This window comes from Oncorhynchus keta, unplaced genomic scaffold, assembly GCF_023373465.1.
Source record: "Oncorhynchus keta strain PuntledgeMale-10-30-2019 unplaced genomic scaffold, Oket_V2 Un_contig_22677_pilon_pilon, whole genome shotgun sequence".
NCBI lineage: Eukaryota > Metazoa > Chordata > Actinopteri > Salmoniformes > Salmonidae > Oncorhynchus > Oncorhynchus keta.
Window position 1 is genome coordinate 1 of NW_026283003.1, and position 27,500 is coordinate 27,500.

The 27,500-nt window shown below is 46.7% G+C and overlaps 1 protein-coding gene and 2 long non-coding RNA genes across 4 annotated transcripts in view; 1 reads left to right on the forward strand and 2 right to left on the reverse strand.

Annotated features, from left to right (window-relative positions):
* The first annotated feature begins 43 nt into the window (after positions 1-43).
* LOC127921586 (uncharacterized) lies at positions 44-7,476 on the forward strand. Its single transcript, XR_008109025.1, has 16 exons — positions 44-417; positions 460-625; positions 668-749; positions 834-1,001; positions 1,128-1,295; positions 1,464-1,589; positions 1,800-1,883; positions 1,926-2,009; positions 2,794-2,875; positions 3,114-3,193; positions 3,236-3,525; positions 4,192-4,315; positions 4,401-4,482; positions 5,685-5,932; positions 6,270-6,353; positions 7,352-7,476. It is a non-coding gene; the product is annotated as an uncharacterized LOC127921586 (long non-coding RNA).
* LOC127921587 (uncharacterized) lies at positions 4,436-6,188 on the reverse strand. Of its 2 annotated transcripts, none has more exons than XR_008109027.1 (3): positions 6,043-6,125; positions 4,842-4,967; positions 4,436-4,508 (listed from the first exon to the last, which is right to left on the reverse strand). It is a non-coding gene; the product is annotated as an uncharacterized LOC127921587 (long non-coding RNA). The 2 variants fall into 2 exon arrangements; XR_008109026.1 differs by lacking the exons at positions 4,842-4,967; positions 6,043-6,125 and adding exons at positions 5,753-6,042; positions 6,127-6,188 and having other exon boundaries at positions 4,439-4,508.
* A 728-nt stretch (positions 7,477-8,204) lies between the features above and the next one.
* Positions 8,205-27,500, reverse strand: part of LOC127921589 (Golgi apparatus protein 1-like) — a 21,702-nt gene continuing 2,406 nt past the window's right edge. Inside the window, exons 2-7 of the mRNA XM_052505178.1 lie at positions 24,507-24,593; positions 20,118-20,333; positions 14,055-14,258; positions 12,791-12,862; positions 9,705-9,934; positions 8,205-8,305 (exon numbers count right to left, since the gene is read on the reverse strand). Coding sequence (XP_052361138.1) covers positions 8,302-8,305; positions 9,705-9,934; positions 12,791-12,862; positions 14,055-14,258; positions 20,118-20,333; positions 24,507-24,563 — 783 coding nt within the window. The 5' untranslated portion in view covers positions 24,564-24,593 and the 3' untranslated portion in view covers positions 8,205-8,301. The remainder of the gene's footprint in view (positions 8,306-9,704; positions 9,935-12,790; positions 12,863-14,054; positions 14,259-20,117; positions 20,334-24,506; positions 24,594-27,500) is intronic.

The following is a 27,500-nucleotide window of genomic DNA, read 5'->3' on the forward strand; positions in this document are numbered from 1 at the left end:
GTACAGCCTCAGTGTTCACAGTAAAACTGTAACTTAAGTGGGTACAGCCTCAGTGTTCACAGTAAAACTGTAACTTAACGTGGGTACAGCCTCAGTGTTCACAGTAAAACTGTAACTTAAAGCAGGTACAGCCTCAGTGTTCACAGTAAAACTGTAACTTAAAGCAGGTACAGCCTCAGTGTTCACAGTAAAACTGTAACTTAAAGCGGGTACAGCCTCAGTGTTCACAGTAAAACTGTAACTTAGTGGGTACAGCCTCAGTGTTCACAGTAAAACTGTAACTTAAAGCAGGTACAGCCTCAGTGTTCACAGTAAAACTGTAACTTAAAGTGGGTACAGCCTCAGTGTTCACAGTAAAACTGTAACTTAAAGTGGGTACAGCCTCAGTGTTCACAGTAAAACTGTAACTTAAAGCAGGTACAGCCTCAGTGTTCACAGTAAAACTGTAACTTAAAGTAGGTACAGCCTCAGTGTTCACAGTAAAACTGTAACTTAAAGCAGGTACAGCCTCAGTGTTCACAGTAAAACTGTAACTTAAAGCAGGTACAGCCTCAGTGTTCACAGTAAAACTGTAACTTAAAGTGGGTACAGCCTCAGTGTTCACAGTAAAACTGTAACTTAGTGGGTACAGCCTCAGTGTTCACAGTAAAACTGTAACTTAAAGTAGGTACAGCCTCAGTGTTCACAGTAAAACTGTAACTTAAAGCAGGTACAGCCTCAGTGTTCACAGTAAAACTGTAACTTAGTGGGTACAGCCTCAGTGTTCACAGTAAAACTGTAACTTAAAGTAGGTACAGCCTCAGTGTTCACAGTAAAACTGTAACTTAAAGCAGGTACAGCCTCAGTGTTCACAGTAAAACTGTAACTTAAAGCGGGTACAGCCTCAGTGTTCACAGTAAAACTGTAACTTAAAGCAGGTACAGCCTCAGTGTTCACAGTAAAACTGTAACTTAAAGCAGGTACAGCCTCAGTGTTCACAGTAAAACTGTAACTTAAAGTGGGTACAGCCTCAGTGTTCACAGTAAAACTGTAACTTAAAGTGGGTACAGCCTCAGTGTTCACAGTAAAACTGTAACTTAAAGCAGGTACAGCCTCAGTGTTCACAGTAAAACTGTAACTTAAAGCAGGTACAGCCTCAGTGTTCACAGTAAAACTGTAACTTAAAGCAGGTACAGCCTCAGTGTTCACAGTAAAACTGTAACTTAAAGTGGGTACAGCCTCAGTGTTCACAGTAAAACTGTAACTTAAAGCAGGTACAGCCTCAGTGTTCACAGTAAAACTGTAACTTAAAGTGGGTACAGCCTCAGTGTTCACAGTAAAACTGTAACTTAAAGTGGGTACAGCCTCAGTGTTCACAGTAAAACTGTAACTTAAAGCAGGTACAGCCTCAGTGTTCACAGTAAAACTGTAACTTAAAGCAGGTACAGCCTCAGTGTTCACAGTAAAACTGTAACTTAAAGCAGGTACAGCCTCAGTGTTCACAGTAAAACTGTAACTTAAAGCAGGTACAGCCTCAGTGTTCACAGTAAAACTGTAACTTAAAGTGGGTACAGCCTCAGTGTTCACAGTAAAACTGTAACTTAAAGCAGGTACAGCCTCAGTGTTCACAGTAAACCTGTAACTTAAAGCAGGTGCAGCCTCAGTGTTCACAGTAAACCTGTAACCAAAGCAGGGTACAGCCTCAGTGTTCATAGTAAAACTGTAACTTAAAGCAGGTACAGCCTCAGTGTTCACAGCAAAACTGTAACTTAAAGCAGGTACAGCCTCAGTGTTCATAGTAAAACTGTAACTTAAAGCAGGTACAGCCTCAGTGTTCACAGTAAAACTGTAACTTAAAGCAGGTACAGCCTCAGTGTTCATAGTAAAACTGTAACTTAAAGCAGGTCCAGCCTCAGTGTTCACAGTAAAACTGTAACTTAAAGCAGGTACAGCCTCAGTGTTCACAGTAAAACTGTAACTTAAAGCAGGTACAGCCTCAGTGTTCACAGTAAAACTGTAACTTAAAGCAGGTACAGCCTCAGTGTTCACAGTAAACCTGTAACTTAAAGCAGGTCCAGCCTCAGTGTTCACAGTAAACCTGTAACTTAAACTCAGTGTTCACAGTAAAACTGTAACTTAAAGCGGGTACAGCCTCAGTGTTCACAGTAAACCTGTAACTTAAAGCAGGTACAGCCTCAGTGTTCACAGTAAACCTGTAACTTAAAAGCAGCCTCAGGTACAGACTCAGTGTTCACAGTAAAACTGTAACTTATGAACTGTAACTTAAAGCAGGTACAGCCTCAGTGTTCACAGTAAAACTGTAACTTAAAGTGGGGTACAGCCTCAGTGTTCACAGTAAAACTGTAACTTAAAGCAGGTACAGCCTCAGTGTTCACAGTAAAACTGTAACTTAAAGCAGGTACAGCCTCAGTGTTCACAGTAAAACTGTAACTTAAAGTGGGTACAGCCTCAGTGTTCACAGTAAACCTGTTCACAGTGTAAAACTGTAACTTAAAGCAGGTACAGCCTCAGTGTTCACAGTAAACCTGTAACTTAAAGCAGGTACAGACTCAGTGTTCACAGTAAAACTGTAACTTAAAGCAGGTACAGCCTCAGTGTTCACAGTAAACCTGTAACTGGCCAAAGCAGGTAACAGCCTCAGTGTTCACAGTAAACTGTAACTTAAAGCAGGTACAGCCTCAGTGTTCACAGTAAAACTGTAAACTTAGTGGGTACAGCCTCAGTGTTCACAGTAAAACTGTAACTTAGTGGGTACAGCCTCAGTGTTCACAGTAAAACTGTACCTTAAAGTAGGTACAGCCTCAGTGTTCACAGTAAACCTGTAACTTAAAGCAGGTACAGCCTCAGTGTTCACAGTAAAACTGTAACTTAGTGGGTACAGCCTCAGTGTTCACAGTAAAAACTGTACCTGACAGCAGGTACAGCCTCAGTGTTCACAGTAAAACTGTAACTAAAGCAGGTACAGCCTCAGTGTTCAGTAAAACTGTAAAAAGCCTCAGTGTTCACAGTAACTTAAGCCTCAGGTACAGCCTCAGTGTTCACAGTAAAACTGTACCTTAAAGTAGGTACAGCCTCAGTGTTCACACCTGTAAACCTGTAAAAACTTAAAGCAGGTACAGCCTCAGTGTTCACAGTAAAACTGTAACTTAGTGGGTACAGCCTCAGTGTTCACAGTAAAACTGTAACTTAGTGGGTACAGCCTCAGTGTTCACAGTAAAACTGTAACTTAAAGCAGGTACAGCCTCAGTGTTCACAGTAAAACTGTAACTTAAAGCAGGTACAGCCTCAGTGTTCACAGTAAAACTGTAACTTAAAGCAGGTACAGCCTCAGTGTTCACAGTAAAACTGTAACTTAGTGGGTACAGCCTCAGTGTTCACAGTAAAACTGTAACTGAAAGCAGGTACAGCCTCAGTGTTCACAGTAAAACTGTAACTTAGTGGGTACAGCCTCAGTGTTCACAGTAAAACTGTAACTTAAAGCAGGTACAGCCTCAGTGTTCACAGTAAAACTGTAACTTAAAGCAGGTACAGCCTCAGTGTTCACAGTAAACCTGTAACTTAAAGCAGGTACCGCCTCAGTGTTCACAGTAAAACTGTAACTGACAGCAGGTACAGCCTCAGTGTTCACAGTAAAACTGTAACTTAAAGCAGGTACAGCCTCAGTGTTCACAGTAAAAACTGTAACTTAGTAGGTACAGCCTCAGTGTTCACAGTAAAACTGTAACTTAGTGGGTACAGCCTCAGTGTTCACAGTAAAACTGTACCTTAAAGTAGGTACAGCCTCAGTGTTCACAGTAAACCTGTAACTTAAAGCAGGTACAGCCTCAGTGTTCACAGTAAAACTGTAACTTAAAGTGGGTACAGCCTCAGTGTTCACAGTAAAACTGTACCTTAAAGTAGGTACAGCCTCAGTGTTCACAGTAAACCTGTAACTTAAAGCAGGTACAGCCTCAGTGTTCACAGTAAAACTGTAACTTAAACGGGTACAGCCTCAGTGTTCACAGTAAAACTGTACCTTAAAGTAGGTACAGCCTCAGTGTTCACAGTAAACCTGTAACTTAAAGCAGGTACAGCCTCAGTGTTCACAGTAAAACTGTAACTTAGTGGGTACAGCCTCAGTGTTCATAGTAAAACTGTAACTTAAAGTGGGTACAGCCTCAGTGTTCACAGTAAAACTGTAACTTAAAGCAGGTACAGCCTCAGTGTTCACAGTAAAACTGTAACTTAAAGCAGGTACAGCCTCAGTGTTCACAGTAAAACTGTAACTTAAAGCAGGTACAGCCTCAGTGTTCACAGTAAAACTGTAACTTAGTGGGTACAGCCTCAGTGTTCACAGTAAAAACTGTAACTTAAAGCAGGTACAGCCTCAGTGTTCATAGTAAAACTGTAACTTAAAGCAGGTACAGCCTCAGTGTTCACAGTAAAACTGTAACTTAGTGGGTACAGCCTCAGTGTTCACAGTAAAACTGTAACTTAAAGCAGGTACAGCCTCAGTGTTCATAGTAAAACTGTAACTTAAAGCAGGTACAGCCTCAGTGTTCATAGTAAAACTGTAACTTAAAGCAGGTACAGCCTCAGTGTTCACAGTAAACCTGTAACTTAAAGCAGGTACAGCCTCAGTGTTCACAGTAAAACTGTAACTTAAAGTAGGTACAGCCTCAGTGTTCACAGCAAAAACTAACTAAAAGCAGGTAGAGCCTCAGTGTTCACAGTAAACCTGTAACTTAAAGCAGGTACAGCCTCAGTGTTCACAGTAAACCTGTAACTTAGTGGGTACAGCCTCAGTGTTCACAGTAAAACTGTAACTTAAAGCAGGTACAGACTCAGTGTTCATAGTAAACCTGTAACTTAAAGCAGGTACAGCCTCAGTGTTCACAGTAAAACTGTAACTTAAAGCAGGTACAGCCTCAGTGTTCACAGTAAAACTGTAACTTAAAGCAGGTACAGCCTCAGTGTTCACAGTAAAACTGTAACTTAGTGGGTACAGCCTCAGTGTTCACAGTAAAAACTGTAACTTAAAGCAGGTACAGCCTCAGTGTTCACAGTAAAACTGTAACTTAAAGCAGGTACAGCCTCAGTGTTCACAGTAAAACTGTAACTTAAAGCAGATACAGCCTCAGTGTTCACAGTAAAACTGTAACTTAAAGCAGGTACAGCCTCAGTGTTCACAGTAAAACTGTAACTTAGTGGGTACAGCCTCAGTGTTCACAGTAAACCTGTAACTTAAAGCAGGTACAGCCTCAGTGTTCACAGTAAAACTGTAACTTAGTGGGTACAGCCTCAGTGTTCATAGTAAAACTGTAACTTAAAGTGGGTACAGCCTCAGTGTTCACAGTAAAACTGTAACTTAAAGCAGGTACAGCCTCAGTGTTCACAGAAAAACTGTAACTTAAAGCAGGTACAGCCTCAGTGTTCACAGTAAAACTGTAACTTAGTGGGTACAGCCTCAGTGTTCACAGTAAAACTGTAACTTAAAGTAGGTACAGCCTCAGTGTTCACAGTAAAACTGTAACTTAAAGCAGGTACAGCCTCAGTGTTCACAGTAAAACTGTAACTTAAAGCAGGTACAGCCTCAGTGTTCAAAGTAAACCGAACTTAAAGTAGGTACAGCCTCAGTGTTCAAAGTAAACCGAACTTAAAGTAGGTACAGCCTCAGTGTTCACAGTAAAACGAACTTAAAGCAGGTACAGCCTCAGTGTTCACAGTAAACCTGTAACTTAAAGCAGGTACAGCCTCAGTGTTCACAGTAAACCTGTAACTTAAAGCAGGTACAGCCTCAGTGTTCACAGTAAAACTGTAACTTAAAGCAGGTACAGCCTCAGTGTTCACAGTAAAACTGTAACTTAAAGCAGGTACAGCCTCAGTGTTCACAGTAAAACTGTAACTTAGTGGGTACAGCCTCAGTGTTCACAGTAAAACTGTAACTTAGTGGGTACAGCCTCAGTGTTCATAGTAAAACTGTAACTTAAAGTGGGTACAGCCTCAGTGTTCACAGTAAAACTGTGACTTAAAGCAGGTACAGCCTCAGTGTTCACAGTAAACCTGTAACTTAAAGTGGGTACAGCCTCAGTGTTCACAGTAAACCTGTAACTTAAAGTGGGTACAGCCTCAGTGTTCACAGTAAACCTGTCACTTAAAGCAGGTACAGCCTCAGTGTTCACAGTAAAACTGTAACTTAAAGCGGGTACAGCCTCAGTGTTCTGGGTAAAACTGTAACTTAAAGCAGGTACAGCCTCAGTGTTGCACAGTAAAACTGTACCTTAAAGCAGGTACAGCCTCAGTGTTCACAGTAAAACTGTAACTTAAAGCAGGTACAGCCTCAGTGTTCACAGTAAAACTGTAACTTAAAGCAGGTACAGCCTCAGTGTTCACAGTAAAACTAACTAAAAGCAGGTACAGCCTCAGTGTTCACAGTAAAACTAACTTAAAGCAGGTACAGCCTCCGTGTTCACAGTAAAACTGTAACTAAAAGCAGGTACAGCCTCCGTGTTCACAGTAAAACTGTAACTAAAAGCAGTACAGACTCAGTGTTCTCAGTAAGGTACAGCCTCAGTGTTCACAGTAAAACTAACTAAAAGCAGGTACAGACTCAGTGTTCTCAGTAAAGCAGGTACAGCCTCAGTGTTCACAGTAAAACTGTAACTTAAAGCAGGTACAGCCTCTGTGTTCACAGTAAAACTGTAACTAAAAGCAGGTACAGACTCAGTGTTCTCAGTAAAGCAGGTACAGCCTCAGTGTTCACAGTAAAACTAACTAAAAGCAGGTACAGACTCAGTGTTCTCAGTAAAGCAGGTACAGCCTCAGTGTTCACAGTAAAACTGTAACTAAAAGCAGGTACAGACTCAGTGTTCACAGTAAAACTGTAACTTAAAGCAGGTACTGACTCAGTGTTCTCAGTAAAGCAGGTACAGACTCAGTGTTCACAGTAAAGCAGGTACAGCCTCAGTGTTCTCAGTAAAGCAGGTACAGACTCAGTGTTCTCAGTAAAAGCAGGTACAGCCTCAGTGTTCACAGTAAAACTAACTAAGCAGGTACAGACTCAGTGTTCTCAGTAAAGCAGGTACAGCCTCAGTGTTCACAGTAAAGCAGGTACAGCCTCAGTGTTCACAGTAAGCAGGTACAGCCTCAGTGTTCACAGTAAAGCAGGTACAGCCTCAGTGTTCTGATAAAGCAGGTACAGCCTCAGTGTTCACAGTAAAGCAGGTACAGCCTCAGTGTTCTGATAAGTAAAGCAGGTACAGCCTCAGTGTTCTCAGTAAAGCAGGTACAGCCTCAGTGTTCTCAGTAAAGCAGGTACAGCCTCAGTGTTCACAGTAAAGCAGGTACAGCCTCCGTGTTCACAGTAAAGCAGGTACAGCCTCAGTGTTCACAGTAAAGCAGGTACAGCCTCAGTGTTCACAGTAAAGCAGGTACAGCCTCAGTGTTCACAGTAAAGCAGGTACAGCCTCCGTGTTCACAGTAAACGCACGCTGGAAGTTGCACAGCATTTTCACAACGTTCACATTTGAGCTCAGCAGACCTGAAATGTACTAACTGAAAAGTTGTGGTTCGTGTGTTTTCTATACAGGCATTATAACCCCCAGGGGTCCTGTTAATACAGTGGCTATTATATTGTGGAGTGAATTCCATTAACGCAGCTGTTAGGAACTGAATTAAAATCAGACACTTCGTATCGTTACACATAAACAAAGAAAATATATATTTGTAAATACACACGTTCAAGTCACACCTTCAAGTATCAACCCTCAAACATTAACCGTTGAATGTGTGTACATGTGTTTGGCATTTATCACCCCTCATACACATGTATACACATTCAACAGTTAATGTATGGCCTTTATCACCCCTCATACACATGTACACACATTCAACAGTTAATGTATGGCATTTATCACCCCTCATACACATGTACACACATTCAACAGTTAATGTATGGCATTTATCACCCCTCATACACATGTATACACATTCAACAGTTAATGTATGGCATTTATCACCCCTCATACACATGTATATACACATTCAACAGTTAATGTATGGCATTTATCACCCCTCATACACATGTATATACACATTCAACAGTTAATGTATGGCATTTATCACCCTCATACACATGTATTCACATTCAACAGTTAATGTATGGCATTTATCACCCCTCATACACATGTATTCACATTCAACAGTTAATGTATGGCATTTATCACCCCCATACACATGTATACACATTCAACAGTTAATGTATGGCATTTATCACCCCTCATACACATGTACACACATTCAACAGTTAATGTATGGCATTTATCACCTCATACACATGTATACACATTCAACAGTTAATGTATGGTATTTATCACCCCCCTCATACACATTCAACAGTTAATGTATGGCATTTATCACCCTCACACACATTCAACAGTTAATGTATGGCATTTATCACCCCTCACACACATTCAACAGTTAATGTATGGCATTTATCACCCTCATACACATGTACACACATTCAACAGTTAATGTATGGCATTTATCACCCCTCACACACATTCAACAGTTAATGTATGGCATTTATCACCCCTCATACTCATGTACACACATTCAACAGTTAATGTATGGCATTTATCACCCTCACACACATGTACACACATTCAACAGTTAATGTATGGCATTTATCACCCTCATACACATTCAACAGTTAATGTATGGCATTTATCACCCCTCATACACATGTATACACATTCAACAGTTAATGTATGGCATTTATCACCCCTCATACACATGTATACACATTCAACAGTTAATGTATGGCATTTATCACGCCTCATACACATGTACACACATTCAACAGTTAATGTATGGCATTTATCACCCTCATACACATTCAACAGTTAATGTATGGCATTTATCACCCCTCATACACATGTACACACATTCAACAGTTAATGTATGGCATTTATCACCCCTCATACACATGTACACACATTCAACAGTTAATGTACGGCATTTATCACCCTCATACACATGTACACACATTCAACAGTTAATGTATGGCATTTATCACCCCTCATACACATGTATACACATTCAACAGTTAATGTATGGCATTTATCACCCCTCATACACATGTATACACATTCAACAGTTAATGTATGGCATTTATCACCCTCACACACATTCAACAGTTAATGTATGGCCTTTATCACCCCTCATACACATGTATACACATTCAACAGTTAATGTATGGCATTTATCACCCTCATACACATGTATTCACATTCAACAGTTAATGTATGGCATTTATCACCCCTCATACACATGTATACACATTCAACAGTTAATGTATGGCATTTATCACCCCTCATACACATGTATACATTCAACGGTTAATGTATGGCATTTATCACCCCTCATACACATGTATACACATTCAACAGTTAATGTATGGCATTTATCACCCCTCATACACATGTATACACATTCAACAGTTAATGTATGGCATTTATCACCCCTCATACACATGTATACACATTCAACAGTTAATGTACGGCATTTATCACCCCTCATACACATGTATACACATTCAACAGTTAATGTACGGCATTTATCACCCCTCATACACATGTATACACATTCAACAGTTAATGTATGGCATTTATCACCCCTCATACACATGTATACACATTCAACAGTTAATGTTTGGCATTTATCACCCCTCATACACATGTACACACACACTCTCTCTCCTCCACCCACCCCTGTGTACAGCAGACTCCAGGCATAGCAGCAGATATGATAGTCGTGCCTCTCTAGCGCGGGGCATGTTGGTGTCCAGGTTACAGCGGTGCTTCCTGAGGTCAGCCCTGCAGGCCTTGGTCAGAGAGTAGCTAACCTTGTAGTCCTGGGTTATCAGCTTCTGACGCGTGGTCAGGGCCTCTCGACACTGAGGGAGGGGAGGGGAGGGAGGGGAGGGAGGGAGGGAGGGGAGGGAGGGAGGGAGGGAGGGGGAGGAGAGACAGAGAGAAGTTTTAGTCATTGTCACATGAAAAGAGAGCTTTTACACACGTCCAAATATGGCATAGGAGCTAAAAAAAATGACAGCTTGGGAAAGAAAATGTCTGCTCACTATTGGCCGCCCTTTAATAAAGCCTTAAGTTCAACACCCAACCACTGTTGGCCGCCCCTTTAATGACCCTTTAATAAAGCCTGTAGTTCAACACCCAACCACTAAAAGCTTCATCAAAGCACTTGACAGCATGTAGATTCATTCTTATTCCCAGTCACATCTCTCTCCCAGCCTAACACAGTCCTGACCACACATCTCTCTCCCAGCCTAACACAGTCCTGTGGGTTTGTCTACGCAGTGACTATGCTGGAATAGAATTTAGAGGTCGGACGATTAATTAGGGGCGATTAAATAAATCGGAAAATCTGTATTATTTTTTATTTTTTGACATCTTTATTTAACTAGGCAAGTCAGTTAAGAACACATTCTTATTTTCAATGACTGCCTGGGAACAGTGGGTTAACTGCCTTGTTCAGGGGAACAGTGGGTTAACTGCCTTGTTCAGGGGAACAGTGGGTTAACTGCCTTGTTCAGGGGAACAGTGGGTTAACTGCCTTGTTCAGGGAACAGTGGGGTTAACTGCCTTGTTCAGAGGAACATTGGGGTTAACTGCCTTGTTCAGGGGAACAGTGGGTTAACTGCCTTGTTCAGGGGAACAGTGGGTTAACTGCCTTGTTCAGGGGAACAGTGGGTTAACCAATTTGTAAGTCGCTCTGGATAAGAGCGTCTGCTAAAAGACTTAAATGTAAAAATGTTAACTGCCTTGTTCAGGGGAACAGTGGGTTAACTGCCTTGTTCAGGGAACAGTGGGTTAACTGCCTTGTTCAGGGGAACAGTGGGTTAACTGCCTTGTTCAGGGGAACAGTGGGTTAACTGCCTTGTTCAGGGAACAGTGGGTTAACTGCCTTGTTCAGGGGAACAGTGGGTTAACTGCCTTGTTCAGGGAACAGTGGGTTAACTGCCTTGTTCAGGGGAACAGTGGGTTAACTGCCTTGTTCAGGGGAACAGTGGGTTAACTGCCTTGTTCAGGGAACAGTGGGTTAACTGCCTTGTTCAGGGAACAGTGGGTTAACTGCCTTGTTCAGGGGAACAGTGGGTTAACTGCCTTGTTCAGGGGCAGAACGACAGATTTTTACCTTGACAGCTCGGGGATTCAACTTTACAGTTAACTAGTCCAACGCTCTAACCACCTGACTCTCATTGCACTCTACGAGGAGACTGCCTGTTATGCGAATGCAGTAGAAGCCAAGGTAATTTGCTCGCTAGCATTAAACTTAACTCATGAAAAACAATCATAATCACTAGTTAAACTGTCATCAACCATGTGTAGTTAGTTATCTAGCGTGTCCTGCGGTGCATATAATCGATGCAACACTGGGGGGATGATTTAACAAAAGCGCATTTGCGAAAAAAACACAATCGTTGGACGACCTGTACCTAACCATAAACACCAATGCCTTTCTTAAAATGAAAACACAGAAGTATATATTTTTAAACCTGCATATTTAGCTAAAAGCAATCCAGGGTTAGCAGGCAATATTAACCAGGTGAAATTGTGTCACTTCTCTTGCGTTCATTGCACGCAGAGTCAGGGTATATGTAGCAGTTTGGGCCGCCTGGCTCGTTGCAAACTAATTTGCCAGAATTTTACCTAATTATGACATAACATTGAAGGTTGTAACAGGAATATTTAGATTTATGGATGCCACCCGTTAGATGAAATACCGAACGGTTCCGTATTTCACAGAAATAATAAATGTTTCGTTTTCGAAATGATAGTCTCCTGATTCGACCATATTAATGACCAAAGGCTCGTATTTCTGTGTGTTATTGTGTTATAATTAAGTCTATGATTTGATAGAGCAGTCTGACTGAGCGGTGGTAGGCAGCAGCAGGCTCGTAAGCATTCATTCAAACAGCACTTTCGTGCGTTTTGCCAGCAGCTCTTCGCAAGCACAGCGCTGTTTATGACTTCAAGCCTATCAGCCTAATGGCTGGTGTAACCGATGTGAAATGGCTAGCGAGTTAGCGGGGTGCGTGCTAATAGCGTTTCAAACGTCACTCGCTCTGAGACTTAGAGTAGTTATTCCCCTCGGCTTTTGTGGAGCGATGGGTAACGCTGCTTCGAGTGTAGCTGTTGTCGATGTGTTCCTGGTTCGAGCCCAGGTAGGGGCGAGGAGAGGGATGGAAGCTATACTGTTACACTGGCAATACTAAAGTACCTATAAGAACATCCAATAGTCAAAGGTATATGAAATACACATGGTATAGAGAGAAATAGTCCTATAAATACTATATTAACTACAACCTAAAACCTCTTAACAGGGAATATTGAAGACTCATGTTAAAAGGAACCACCAGCTTTCATATGTTCTCATGTTCTGAGCAAGGAACTGAAACGTTAGCTTTCTTACGTGGCACATATTGCACTTTTACTTTCTTCTCCAACACTTTGTTTTTGCATTATTTAAACTAAATTGAACATGTTTCATTATTTGAGGCCAAATATATTTTTATTGATGTATTATATGTAGTTAAAATAAGTGTTCATTCAGTATTGTTGTAAATAAAATAAATACAAATTCGGCCGATTAATCGGTATCGGCGTTGAAAAATCATAAAATCGGTCGACCTCTAGTAGAAATACCATTTGTTTGTATGTAGTGTATATAATAAATAATATACATGTTGATATAAATCATCTGCACGTCTCCATCAGTGGTTTCTCCATACCTTCTCAGACATGGCCTCCTCAAACTTGTGGCTGAAGAGACACTTGTAAACCTTGCCCTCTCCTGCTTGGGTCTGGAAGAACAGAGAAACACAGAGACCAGTCACGGTCCTCAGTAACCTGAAGAACAGAGACCAGTCACTGTCCTCAGTAACCCGAAGAACAGAGACCAGTCAACGTCCTCAGTAACCTGAAGAAGAACAGAGACCAGTCACTGTCCTCAGTAACCCGAGAACAGAGACCAGTCACTGTCCTCAGTAACCCGAAGAACAGAGACCAGTCACTGTCCTCAGTAACCCGAACAACAGAGACCAGTCACTGTCCTCAGTAACCCGGACAACAGAGACCAGTCACTGTCCTCAGTAACCTGAAGAACAGAGACCAGTCAACGTCCTCAGTAACCCGAAGAACAGAGACCAGTCACTGTCCTCAGTAACCTAAAGAACAGAGACCAGCCACTGTCCTCAGTAACCCGAAGAACAGAGACCAGTCACGGTCCTCAGTAACCTGAAGAAGAACAGAGACCAGTCAACGTCCTCAGTAACCTGAAGAAGAACAGAGACCAGTCAACGTCCTCAGTAACCTGAAGAAGAACAGAGACCAGTCAACGTCCTCAGTAACCTGAAGAAGAACAGAGACCAGTCAACGTCCTCAGTAACCTGAAGAAGAACAGAGACCAGTCACCGTCCTCAGTAACCTGAAGAAGAACAGAGACCAGTCAACGTCCTCAGTAACCTAAAGAACAGAGACCAGTCAACGTCCTCAGTAACCTGAAGAACAACAGAGACCAGTCAACGTCCTCAGTAACCTGAAGAACAACAGAGACCAGTCACTGTCCTCAGTAACCTGAAGAACAGAGACCAGTCAACGTCCTCAGTAACCTAAAGAACAGAGACCAGTCACTGTCCTCAGTAACCTGAAGAACAACAGAGACCAGTCAACGTCCTCAGTAACCTAAAGAACAGAGACCAGTCAACGTCCTCAGTAACCTGAAGAAGAACAGAGACCAGTCACTGTCCTCAGTAACCTGAAGAAGAACAGAGACCAGTCACTGTCCTCAGTAACCTGAAGAACAACAGAGACCAGTCAACGTCCTCAGTAACCTAAAGAACAGAGACCAGTCAACGTCCTCAGTAACCTAAAGAACAGAGACCAGTCAACGTCCTCAGTAACCTAAAGAACAGAGACCAGTCACTGTCCTCAGTAACCTGCATCAGGTAATTGTCATTTGGGAGACCGTTATGTAAGGCAAGATGAGCAGCGTACGTTTTCACAGAAGCGTTCTCGGTCCTCTCGGCAGGAGAAGTACAGGAATCTGTCCAGGTGGAAGTCGTCTGACGACAGCTCCGCTACGCGCATGATGCTCTTCTTACACTCCTCTCTGATTGGATGAGCCTGGTCCTGTTGCTCCGCCTCTCGGACTAAGGCTTTCTCCAGACACGCTATGACCTCACCCTGTGAATGGATGTCCTGGGGGGTAGTGAGGTAAGGGGGAGGGAGGGGAGGGGTCAGAGTGAGGGTGGGAGCAGAGGGAGAGAGGAGCAGAGAAAGTGTTCCAATTGGTTATACTTAAACTCAGTAACAGCACCAGGCCTCACCCTACTACAATCTGAAGTCTAATGTCTACTGTTTGTTGATGATCTGGTGCTTCGGTCACCAACCAAGGAGGACCTACAGCAGCACCTAGATCTTCTACACAAATTTTGACAAACTCCAAGCATTGATTATGCAAGAATGGGCTGCCATCAGTCAGGATGTGGCCCAGAAGTTAATTGATAGCATGCCAGGGCGGATTGTAGAGGTCTTGAAAAAGAAGGGTCAACACCGCAAATATTGACTCTTAGCATCATCTTCATATACAGTGGGGCAAAAAAGTATTTAGTCAGCCACCAATTGTGCAAGTTCTCCCACTTAAAAGAAGAGAGTCCTGTAATTTTCATCATAGGTACACTTCAACTATGACAGATAAAATTAGAAAAATATCCAGAGAATCACATTGTAGGATTTTTAATGAATTTATTTGCAAATTATGGTGGAAAATAAGTATTTGGTCAATAACAAAAGTTTCTCCATACGTTTTCTGTAAGAGAGGCTCTCAAGAGAAGACAGGCTATGTGCACACTACCCACTGGCTAGAGAAGACAGGCTATGTGCAACACTACCCACTGGCTAGAGAAGACAGGCTATGTGCACCACTACCCACTGGCTAGAGAAGACAGGCTATGTGCACACTACCCACTGGCTAGAGAAGACAGGCTATGTGCAACACTACCCACTGGCTAGAGAAGACAGGCTATGTGCACACTACCCACTGGCTAGAGAAGACAGGCTATGTGCACACTACCCACTGGCTAGAAGACAGGCTATGTGCAACACTACCCACTGGCTAGAGAAGACAGGCTATGTGCACACTACCCACTGGCTAGAGAAGACAGGCTATGTGCACACTACCCACTGGCTAGAGAAGACAGGCTATGTGCACACTACCCACTGGCTAGAGAAGACAGGCTATGTGCAACACTACCCACTGGCTAGAGAAGACAGGCTATGTGCACACTACCCACTGGCTAGAGAAGACAGGCTATGTGCACACTACCCACTGACTAGAGAAGACAGGCTATGTGCACACTACCCACTGGCTAGAGAAGACAGGCTATGTGCACACTACCCACTGGCTAGAGAAGACAGGCTATGTGCACACTACCCACTGGCTAGAGAAGACAGGCTATGTGCACACTACCCACTGGCTAGAGAAGACAGGCTATGTGCACACTACCCACTGGCTAGAGAAGACAGGCTATGTGCAACACTACCCACTGGCCACTGGCTACCCAGAGAAGACAGGCTATGTGCACACTACCCACTGGCTAGAGAAGACAGGCTATGTGCACACTACCCACTGGCTAGAGAAGACAGGCTATGTGCACACTACCCACTGGCTAGAGAAGACAGGCTATGTGCACACTACCCACTGGCTAGAGAAGACAGGCTATGTGCACACTACCCACTGGCTAGAGAAGACAGGCTATGTGCACACTACCCACTGGCTAGAGAAGACAGGCTATGTGCACACTACCCACTGGCTAGAGAAGACAGGCTATGTGCACACTACCCACTGGCTAGAGAAGACAGGCTATGTGCACACTACCCACTGGCTAGAGAAGACAGGCTATGTGCACACTACCCACTGGCTAGAGAAGACAGGCTATGTGCACACTACCCACTGGCTAGAGAAGACAGGCTATGTGCACACTACCCACTGGCTAGAGAAGACAGGCTATGCACACTACCCACTGGCTAGAGAAGACAGGCTATGTGCACACTACCCACTGGCTAGAGAAGACAGGCTATGTGCACACTACCCACTGGCTAGAGAAGACAGGCTATGTGCACACTACCCACTGGCTAGAGAAGACAGGCTATGTGCACACTACCCACTGGCTAGAGAAGACAGGCTATGTGCACACTACCCACTGGCTAGAGAAGACAGGCTATGTGCACACTACCCACTGGCTAGAGAAGACAGGCTATGTGCACACTACCCACTGGCTAGAGAAGACAGGCTACCCACTGGCTAGAGAAGACAGGCTACCCATGTGCACACTACCCACTGGCTAGAAGACAGGCTATGTGCACACTACCCACTGGCTAGAGAAGACAGGCTATGTGCACACTACCCACTGGCTAGAGAAGACAGGCTATGTGCACACTACCCACTGGCTAGAGAAGACAGGCTATGTGCACACTACCCACTGGCTAGAGAAGACAGGCTATGTGCACACTACCCACTGGCTAGAGAAGACAGGCTATGTGCACACTACCCACTGGCTAGAGAAGACAGGCTATGTGCACACTACCCACTGGCTAGAGAAGACAGGCTATGTGCACACTACCCACTGGCTAGAGAAGACAGGCTATGTGCACACTACCCACTGGCTAGAGAAGACAGGCTATGTGCACACTACCCACTGGCTAGAGAAGACAGGCTATGTGCACACTACCCACTGGCTAGAGAAGACAGGCTATGTGCACACTACCCACTGGCTAGAAGACAGGCTATGTGCACACTACCCACTGGCTAGAGAAGACAGGCTATGTGCACACTACCCACTGGCTAGAGAAGACAGGCTATGTGCACACTACCCACTGGCTAGAGAAGACAGGCTATGTGCACACTACCCACTGGCTAGAAGACAGGCTATGTGCACACTACCCACTGGCTAGAGAAGACAGGCTATGTGCACACTACCCACTGGCTAGAGAAGACAGGCTATGTGCACACTACCCACTGGCTAGAGAAGACAGGCTATGTGCACACTACCCACTGGCTAGAGAAGACAGGCTATGTGCACACTACCCACTGGCTAGAGAAGACAGGCTATGTGCACACTACCCACTGGCTAGAGAAGACAGGCTATGTGCACACTACCCACTGGCTAGAGAAGACAGGCTATGTGCACACTACCCACTGGCTAGAGAAGACAGGCTATGTGCACACTACCCACTGGCTAGAGAAGACAGGCTATGTGCAACACTACCCACTGGCTAGAGAAGACAGGCTATGTGCACACTACCCACTGGCTAGAGAAGACAGGCTATGTGCACACTACCCACTGGCTAGAGAAGACAGGCTATGTGCACACTACCCACTGGCTAGAGAAGACAGGCTATGTGCACACTACCCACTGGCTAGAGAAGACAGGCTATGTGCACACTACCCACTGGCTAGAGAAGACAGGCTATGTGCACACTACCCACTGGCTAGAGAAGACAGGCTATGTGCACACTACCCACTGGCTAGAGAAGACAGGCTATGTGCACACTACCCACTGGCTAGAAGACAAGACCCAGGCTATGTGCACACTACCCACTGGCTAGAGAAGACAGGCTATGTGCACACTACCCACTGACTAGAGAAGACAGGCTATGTGCACACTACCCACTGGCTAGAGAAGACAGGCTATGTGCACACTACCCACTGGCTAGAGAAGACAGGCTATGTGCACACTACCCACTGGCTAGAGAAGACAGGCTATGTGCACACTACCCACTGGCTAGAGAAGACAGGCTATGTGCACACTACCCACTGGCTAGAGAAGACAGGCTATGTGCACACTACCCACAAAATGAGATGGAAAGCTGAGCTGCACTCAAATGTATGACCATACCAGAGACACATATTTCACAGATCCACAAAGAATTCAAAAACAACGTCCCACCTTGATAAAGTCCCATATCTATTAAAAAAGGGCCAACGTCCCACCTTGATTAAGTCCCATATCTATTAAAAAAGGGCCAACGTCCCACCTTGATAAAGTCCCATATCTATTAAAAAAAAAAGGGGACAAAGTCCCACCTTGATAAAGTCCCATATCTATTAAAAAAGGGGACAAAGTCCCACCTTGATAAAGTCCCATATCTATTAAAAAAGGGCCAACGTCTCACCTTGATAAAGTCCCATATCTATTAAAAAAGGGGCCAAAGTCCCACCTTGATAAAGTCCCATATCTATTAAAAAAGGGCCAACGTCCCACCTTGATAAAGTCCCATATCTATTAAAAAAGGGGCCAAAGTCCCACCTTGATAAAGTCCCATATCTATTAAAAAAGGGCCAACGTCCCACCTTGATTAAGTCCCATATCTATTAAAAAAGGGCCAACGTCCCACCTTGATAAAGTCCCATATCTATTAAAAAGGGCCAACGTCCCACCTTGATAAAGTCCCATATCTATTAAAAAAGGGCCAACGTCCCACCTTGATAAGGTCCCATATCTATTAAAAAAGGGCCAACGTCCCACCTTGATAAAGTCCCATATCTATTAAAAAAGGGCCAACGTCCCACCTTGATAAAGTCCCATATCTATTAAAAAAGGGCCAACGTCCCACCTTGATAAAGTCCCATATCTATTAAAAACGGGCCAACGTCCCACCTTGATAAAGTCCCATATCTATTAAAAAAGGGCCAACGTCCCACCTTGATAAAGTCCCATATCTATTAAAAACAGGCCAACGTCCCACCTTGATAAAGTCCCATATCTATTAAAAAGGGCCAACGTCCCACCTTGATAAGGTCCCATATCTATTAAAAAAGGGCCAACGTCCCACCTTGATAAAGTCCCATATCTATTAAAAACGGGCCAACGTCCCACCTTGATAAAGTCCCATATCTATTAAAAAAGGGCCAACGTCCCACCTTGATAAAGTCCCATATCTATTAAAAAAGGGCCAAAGTCCCACCTTGATAAAGTCCCATATCTATTAAAAAAGGGCCAACGTCCCACCTTGATAAAGTCCCATATCTATTAAAAAAGGGCCAACGTCCCACCTTGATAAAGTCCCATATCTATTAAAAAAGGGCCAACGTCCCACCTTGATAAAGTCCCATATCTATTAAAAAAGGGCCAACGTCCCACCTTGATAAAGTCCCATATCTATTAAAAAACGGGCCAAAGTCCCACCTTGATAAAGTCCCATATCTATTAAAAAAGGGCCAACGTCCCACCTTGATAAAGTCCCATATCTATTAAAAAAACAGGCCAACGTCCCACCTTGATAAAGTCCCATATCTATTAAAAAGGGGCCAACGTCCCACCTTGATTAAGTCCCATATCTATTAAAAAAGGGGCCAAAGTCCCACCTTGATAAAGTCCCATATCTATTAAAAAAGGGCCAACGTCCCACCTTGATAAAGTCCCATATCTATTAAAAAAAAGGGCCAAAGTCCCACCTTGATAAAGTCCCATATCTATTAAAAAAGGGGCCAAAGTCCCACCTTGATAAAGTCCCATATCTATTAAAAAAGGGCCAACGTCCCACCTTGATAAAGTCCCATATCTATTAAAAAAACAGGCCAACGTCCCACCTTGATAAAGTCCCATATCTATTAAAAAAGGGCCAACGTCCCACCTTGATAAAGTCCCATATCTATTAAAAAGGGGCCAAAGTCCCACCTTGATAAAGTCCCATGTCTATTCAAAAAGGGCCAACGTCCCACCTTGATAAAGTCCCATATCTATTAAAAAAACGGGCCAACGTCACACCTTGATAAAGTCCCATATCTATTAAAAAAGGGCCAACGTCCCACCTTGATAAAGTCCCATATCTATTAAAAAAGGGCCAACCAGTAAAGAACAACCACCATCGGTAATCCATTTACATCATTTACATTTAATCCAACCTGTATTGATCTGGATTGTCCTCCCACACGATAAATCCTTCAGTACAGACTGCACTCTGAAGAGGCCCCAAATCACTAGACAACTCAGAGAGATAACGGTGCCTCAGCCTGCCTCCCTGTGAGTATCACTACAACACACCCTCCCATCTCACCTTCTCTCCAACGTTGATGCTTCCACAGCGTAGCGTGTTGATGTCCTCTCTACACTTGTCCATGAAGCCACAGATGAGTCTGTAGTCTGAGAAGACGATAGAGGTCATCTTGGTGATGTACTGGTGACACTGGTACTCTGTGATGTTACCACGGTGATCCACCAGGCAGGACACCAGGTAACCCTTACCACGCTCCTCCTCCGAACACTCCTTAATCTGAGGGGGGAGACGCAGAGGTGAAATACACACTCCTTAATCTGAGGGGGGAGACGCAGAGGTGAAATACACACTCCTTAATCTAAGGGGGAGACGCAGAGGTGAAATACACACTCCTTAATCTAAGGGGGGCAGAGGTGAAATACACACTCCTTAGAATACAACACACACCACTAAGGTGAAGTTAAAACAGACGTTGTTAATAGGATTGAATAGTAGGATAGGTTTTAGAGGAGTTAAAACCTGTAACAAGATGTGTTTTAAATGATTGGATGAAGTTCTATCGTCTCTATGACAACCTGTCCTTTGAAAACATCCAGTAGAAGAGAAGGAAAAGCTGAGTAGATGACCTGGCAAGATGGGATGACCTGGCTAGATGGGATGACCTGGCTAGATGGGATGACCTGGCTAGATGACCTGGCTAGATGGGATGACCTGGCTAGATGGGATGACCTGGCTAGATGACCTGGCTAGATGACCTGGCTAGATGACCTGGCTAGATGACCTGGCTAGATGGGATGACCTGGCTAGATGACCTGGCTAGATGACCTGGCTAGATGGGATGACCTGGCTAGATGACCTGGCTAGATGACCTGGCTAGATGACCTGGCTAGATGGGATGACCTGGCTAGATGACCTGGCTAGATGGGATGACCTGGCTAGATGACCTGGCTAGATGGGATGACCTGGCTAGATGGGATGACCTGGCTAGATGGGATGACCTGGCTAGATGGGATGACCTGGCTGAGTAGATGACCTGGCAAGATGGGATGACCTGGCTAGATGACCTGGCTAGATGGGATGACCTGGCTAGATGACCTGGCTAGATGGGATGACCTGGCTAAGTAGATGACCTGGCTAGATGGGATGACCTGGCTAGATGGGATGACCTGGCTAGATGACCTGGCTAGATGGGATGACCTGGCTAGATGACCTGGCTAGATGGGATGACCTGGCTAGATGACCTGGCTAGATGGGATGACCTGGCTAAGTAGATGACCTGGCTAGATGGGATGACCTGGCTAGATGGGATAGCCTGGCTAGATGGGATGGCCTGGCTAGATGGGATGACCTGGCTAGATGACCTGGCCAGATGGGATGACCTGGCTAGATGACCTGGCTAGATGGGATGACCTGGCTAGATGGGATGACCTGGCTAGATGACCTGGCTGAGTAGATGACCTGGCTGAGTAGATGACCTGGCTGAGTAGATGACCTGGCTAGATGGGATGACCTGGCTGAGTAGATGACCTGGCTAGATGGGATGACCTGGCTAGATGGGATGACCTGGCTAGATGGGATGACCTGGCTGAGTAGATGGGATGACCTGGCTGAGTAGATGGGATGACCTGGCTAGATGGGATGACCTGGCTAGATGACCTGGCTAGATGACCTGGCTGGATGACCTGGCTAGATGGGATAACCTGGCTAGATGACCTGGCTAGATGGGATGACCTGGCTAGATGGGATGACCTGGCTGAGTAGATGACCTGGCTAGATGACCTGGCTAGATGGGATGACCTGGCTAGATGGGATGACCTGGCTGAGTAGATGACCTGGCTAGATGGGATGACCTGGCTAGATGGGATGACCTGCCTAGATGACCTGGCTAGATGACCTGGCTGGATGACCTGGCTAGATGGGATAACCTGGCTAGATGACCTGGCTGAGTAGATGACCTGGCTAGATGGGATGACCTGGCTAGATGACCTGGCTAGATGACCTGGCTAGATGGGATGACCTGGCTAGATGGGATGACCTGGCTAGATGGGATGACCTGGTTAGATGGGATGACCTGGTTAGATGGGATGACCTGGCTGAGTAGATGACCTGGCTAGATGGGATGGCCTGGCTAGATGGGATGGCCTGGCTAGATGGGATGGCCTGGCTAGATGGGATGACCTGGCTAGATGGGATGACCTGGCTAGATGGGATGACCTGGCTAGATGGGTTGACCTGGCTAGATGGGTTGACCTGGCTAGATGGGATGACCTGGCTAGATGGGATGACCTGGCTAGATGGGATGACCTGGCTAGATGGGATGACCTGGCTAGATGGGATGACCTGGCTGAGTAGATGACCTGGCTGAGTAGGTGACCTGGCTAGGTGACCTGGCTAGGTGACCTGGCTGAGAAGTAAAGGCTGAGTAGATGACCTGGCTAGGTGGCCTGGCTGAGAAGTAAAGGCTGAGTAGATGACCTGGCTGAGTAGATGACCTGGCTCGGTGGCCTGGCTCGGTGGCCTGGCTGAGAAGGAAAGGCTGAGTAGGTGGCCTGGCTAGGTGGCCTGGCTAGGGGGCCTGGCTGAGAAGATGACCTGGTTAGATGACCTGGCTAGGTGGCCTGGCTGAGAAGGAAAGGCTGAGTAGATGGCTAGGTGGCCTGGCTAGGTGGCCTGGCTAGGGGGCCTGGCTAGGGGGCCTGGCTGAGAAGGAAAGGCTGAGTAGATGGCTAGGTGACCTGGCTAGGTGACCTGGCTAGAAGACCCCTGGCAGTAACCGTCTCTTTAATAATGTGGGGGGATTGAAGGATTAAAAAATCAGTCTTTAAACAGTCTGGGTTTCAGCCGGTCCATACAGACTCATTGTGATGGAAAACCCACTGTCTCTCCTTACTAGGGCCACTGGGGATGCAGAGCCTGTGTCCCTACGGCCCTACAGGGGACAGGTGGTGCCCACATTCCCTACAGGGGACAGGTGGTGCCCACATTCCCTACAGGGGACAGGTAGTGCCCACATTCCCTACAGGGGACAGGTGGTGCCCACATTCCCTACAGGGGACAGGTGGTGCCCACAGTCCCTACAGGGGACAGGTGGTGCCCACATTCCCTACAGGGGACAGGTGGTGCCCACATTCCCTACAGGGGACAGGTGGTGCCCACATTCCCTACAGGGGACAGGTGGTGCCTACATTCCCTACAGGGGACAGGTGGTGCCCACATTCCCTACAGGGGACAGGTGGTGCCCACATTCCCTACAGGGGACAGGTGGTGCCCACATTCCCTACAGGGGACAGGTGGTGCCCACATTCCCTACAGGGGACAGGTGGTGCCCACATTCCCTACGGGGGACAGGTGGTGCCCACATTCCCTACGGGGGACAGGTGGTGCCCACATTCCCTACAGGGGACAGGTGGTGCCCACATTCCCTACAGGGGACAGGTGGTGCCCACATTCCCTACAGGGGACAGGTGGTGCCCACATTCCCTACAGGGGACAGGTGGTGCCCACATTCCCTACAGGGGACAGGTGGTGCCCACATTCCCTACAGGGGACAGGTGGTGCCCACATTCCCTACAGGGGACAGGTGGTGCCCACATTCCCTACAGGGGACAGGTGGTGCCCACATTCCCTACAGGGGACAGGTGGTGCCCACATTCCCTACAGGGGACAGGTGGTGCCCACATTCCCTACAGGGGACAGGTGGTGCCCACATTCCCTACAGGGGACAGGTGGTGCCCACATTCCCTACAGGGGACAGGTGGTGCCCACATTCCCTACAGGGGACAGGTGGTGCCTACATTCCCTACAGGGGACAGGTGGTGCCCACATTCCCTACAGGGGACAGGTGGTGTCCACATTCCCTACAGGGGACAGGTGGTGCCCACATTCCCTACAGGGGACAGGTAGTGCCCACATTCCTACAGGGGACAGGTGGTGCCCACATTCCCTACAGGGGACAGGTGGTGCCCACATTCCCTACAGGGGACAGGTGGTGCCCACATTCCCTACAGGGGACAGGTGGTGCCCACATTCCCTACAGGGGACAGGTGGTGCCCACATTCCCTACAGGGGACAGGTGGTGTCCACATTCCCTACAGGGGACAGGTGGTGCCCACATTCCCTACAGGGGACAGGTGGTGTCCACATTCCCTACAGGGGACAGGTGGTGCCCACAGTCCCTACAGGGGACAGGTGGTGTCCACATTCCCTACAGGGGACAGGTGGTGCCCACATTCCCTACAGGGGACAGGTGGTGTCCACATTCCCTACAGGGGACAGGTGGTGCCCACATTCCCTACAGGGGACAGGTGGTGTCCACATTCCCTACAGGGGACAGGTAGTGCCCACAGTCCCTACGGTGTGTGTGTGTGTGTGTGTGTGTGTGTGTGTGTGTGTGTGTGTGTGTGTGTGTGTGTGTGTGTGTGTGTGTGTGTGTGTGTGTGTGTGACTAACCTCAGTGATAGTACTCTTGCAGATCTCCATGGCCACAGACTCAAACTTGGGATCCATTGTCAGGTTCAGCTTGTAGTTCCATAGCAACTGGAGGGAAGAAGGAGAGGGACCATGAGACACACAGAGACAGAGAGAGACGGGGGGGGTGAAAGAGTCACTAGCCGTCTGCTATCCCTACCATGACACGGGGTGGGGGGGTGAAAGAGTCCCTGGCCGTCTGCTATCCCTACCATGAGACGGGGGTGGGGGGTGGGGGTGAAAGAGTCACTAGCCGTCTGCTATCCCTACCATGACACGGGGGGTGAAAGAGTCACTAGCCGTCTGCTATCCCTACCGTGAGGCCCTCTATCCGTGTGGCCCTCTATCCGTGTGGCCCTCTATCCGTGTGGCCCTCTATCCGTGTGGCCCTCTATCCGTGAGGCCCTCTATCCGTGAGGCCCTCTATCCGTGAGGCCCTCTATCCGTGAGGCCCTCTATCCGTGAGGCCCTCTATCCGTGAGGCTCTCTGGTAGAACATGAAGGCCGTATCTCCACGGCAGACCCAAAACACCCCCGCGTCTCCAGACCCAAAACACCCCCGCGTCTCCAGACCCAAAACACCCCCGCATCTCCAGACCCAAAACACCCCCGCGTCTCCAGACCCAAAACACCCCCGCGTCTCCAGACCCAAAACACCCCAGCGTCTCCAGACCCAAAACACCCCGTGTCTCCAGACCCAAAACACCCCGCGTCTCCAGACCCAAAACACCCCCAGACCCAAAACACCCCGCGTCTCCAGACCCAAAACACCCCCGCGTCTCCAGACCCAAAACACCCCCGCGTCTCCAGACCCAAAACACCCCCAGACCCAAAACACCCCCGTGTCTCCAGACCCAAAACACCCCGCGTCTCCAGACCCAAAACACCCCCAGACCCAAAACACCCCAGACCCAAAACACCCCCAGACCCAAAACACCCCCAGACCCAAAACACCCCCAGACCCAAAACACCCCGCGTCTCCAGACCCAAAAAACACCCCGCGTCTCCAGACCCAAAACACCCCGCGTCTCCAGACCCAAAACACCCCAGCGTCTCCAGACCCAAAACACCCCGCGTCTCCAGACCCAAAACACCCCAGCGTCTCCAGACCCAAAACACCCCGCGTCTCCAGACCCAAAACACCCCAGCGTCTCCAGACCCAAAAACACCCCGCGTCTCCAGACCCAAAACACCCCAGCGTCTCCAGACCCAAAACACCCCGCGTCTCCAGACCCAAAACACCCCAGCGTCTCCAGACCCAAAACACCCGTGTCTCCAGACCCAAAACACCCCCGTCTCCAGACCCAAAACACCCCAGCGTCTCCAGACCCAAAACACCCCGCGTCTCCAGACCCAAAACACCCCAGCGTCTCCAGACCCAAAACACCCCCGCGTCTCCAGACCCAAAACACCCCCGCGTCTCCAGACCCAAAACACCCCCGTCTCCAGACCCAAAACACCCCGCGTCTCCAGACCCAAAACACCCCCGTGTCTCCAGACCCAAAACACCCCGCGTCTCCAGACCCAAAACACCCCCAGACCCAAAACACCACGCGTCTCCAGACCCAAAACACCCGGGTCTCCAGACCCAAAACACCCCCGTGTCTCCAGACCCAAAACACCCCCGCGTCTCCAGACCCAAAACACCCCGCGTCTCCAGACCCAAAACACCCCGCGTCTCCAGACCCAAAACACCCCCGCGTCTCCAGACCCAAAACACCCCCGCGTCTCCAGACCCAAAACACCCCGCGTCTCCAGACCCAAAACACCCCGCGTCTCCAGACCCAAAACACCCCGTGTCTCCAGACCCAAAACACCCCCGCGTCTCCAGACCCAAAACACCCCCAGACCCAAAACACCCCCGCGTCTCCAGACCCAAAACACCCGGGTCTCCAGACCCAAAACACCCCGTGTCTCCAGACCCAAAACACCCCCGTGTCTCCAGACCCAAAACACCCCCGTGTCTCCAGACCCAAAACACCCCAGTGTCTCCAGACCCAAAACACCCCAGTGTCTCCAGACCCAAAACACCCAAGTGTCACCAGACCCAAAACACCCCGCGTCTCCAGACCCAAAACACCCCCGCGTCTCCAGACCCAAAACACTCCTGTATCTCCAGACCCAAACACCCCTTCTGTTATGTTACAGTCTAAAATAGATTCAATGAAAGGTGTTGCTCATCAATCTACACACAATACGCCATAATAAAGTGACAACTTTTCCTATTAACACTTTTCCTATTAACATCTAGCAGCCACAACGAACTGTAGTGATCCTATTAACATCCACAACGAACTGTAGTGATCCTATTAACATCTAGCAGCCACAACGAACTGTAGTGATCCTATTAACATCTAGCAGCCACAACGAACTGTAGTGATCCTATTAACAACCACAACGAACTGTAGTGATCCTATTAACATCTAGCAACCACAACTAACTGTAGTGATCCTATTAACATCTAGCAGCCACAACGAACTGTAGTGATCCTATTAACATCTAGCAGCCACAACGAACTGTAGTGATCCTATTAACATCTAGCAGCCACAACGAACTGTAGTGATCCTATTAACAACCACAACGAACTGTAGTGATCCTATTAACATCTAGCAGCCACAACGAACTGTAGTGATCCTATTAACATCTAGCAACCACAACGAACTGTAGTGATCCTATTAACATCTAGCAGCCACAACGAACTGTAGTGATCCTATTAACAACCACAACGAACTGTAGTGATCCTATTAACAACCACAACGAACTGTAGTGGTCCTATTAACAACCACAACGAACTGTAGAGATCCTATTAACATCTAGCAGCCACAACGAACTGTAGTGATCCTATTAACATCTAGCAGCCACAACGAACTGTAGTGATCCTATTAACAACCACAACGAACTGTAGTGATCCTATTAACAACCACAACGAACTGTAGTGATCCTATTAACAACCACAACGAACTGTAGTGGTCCTAT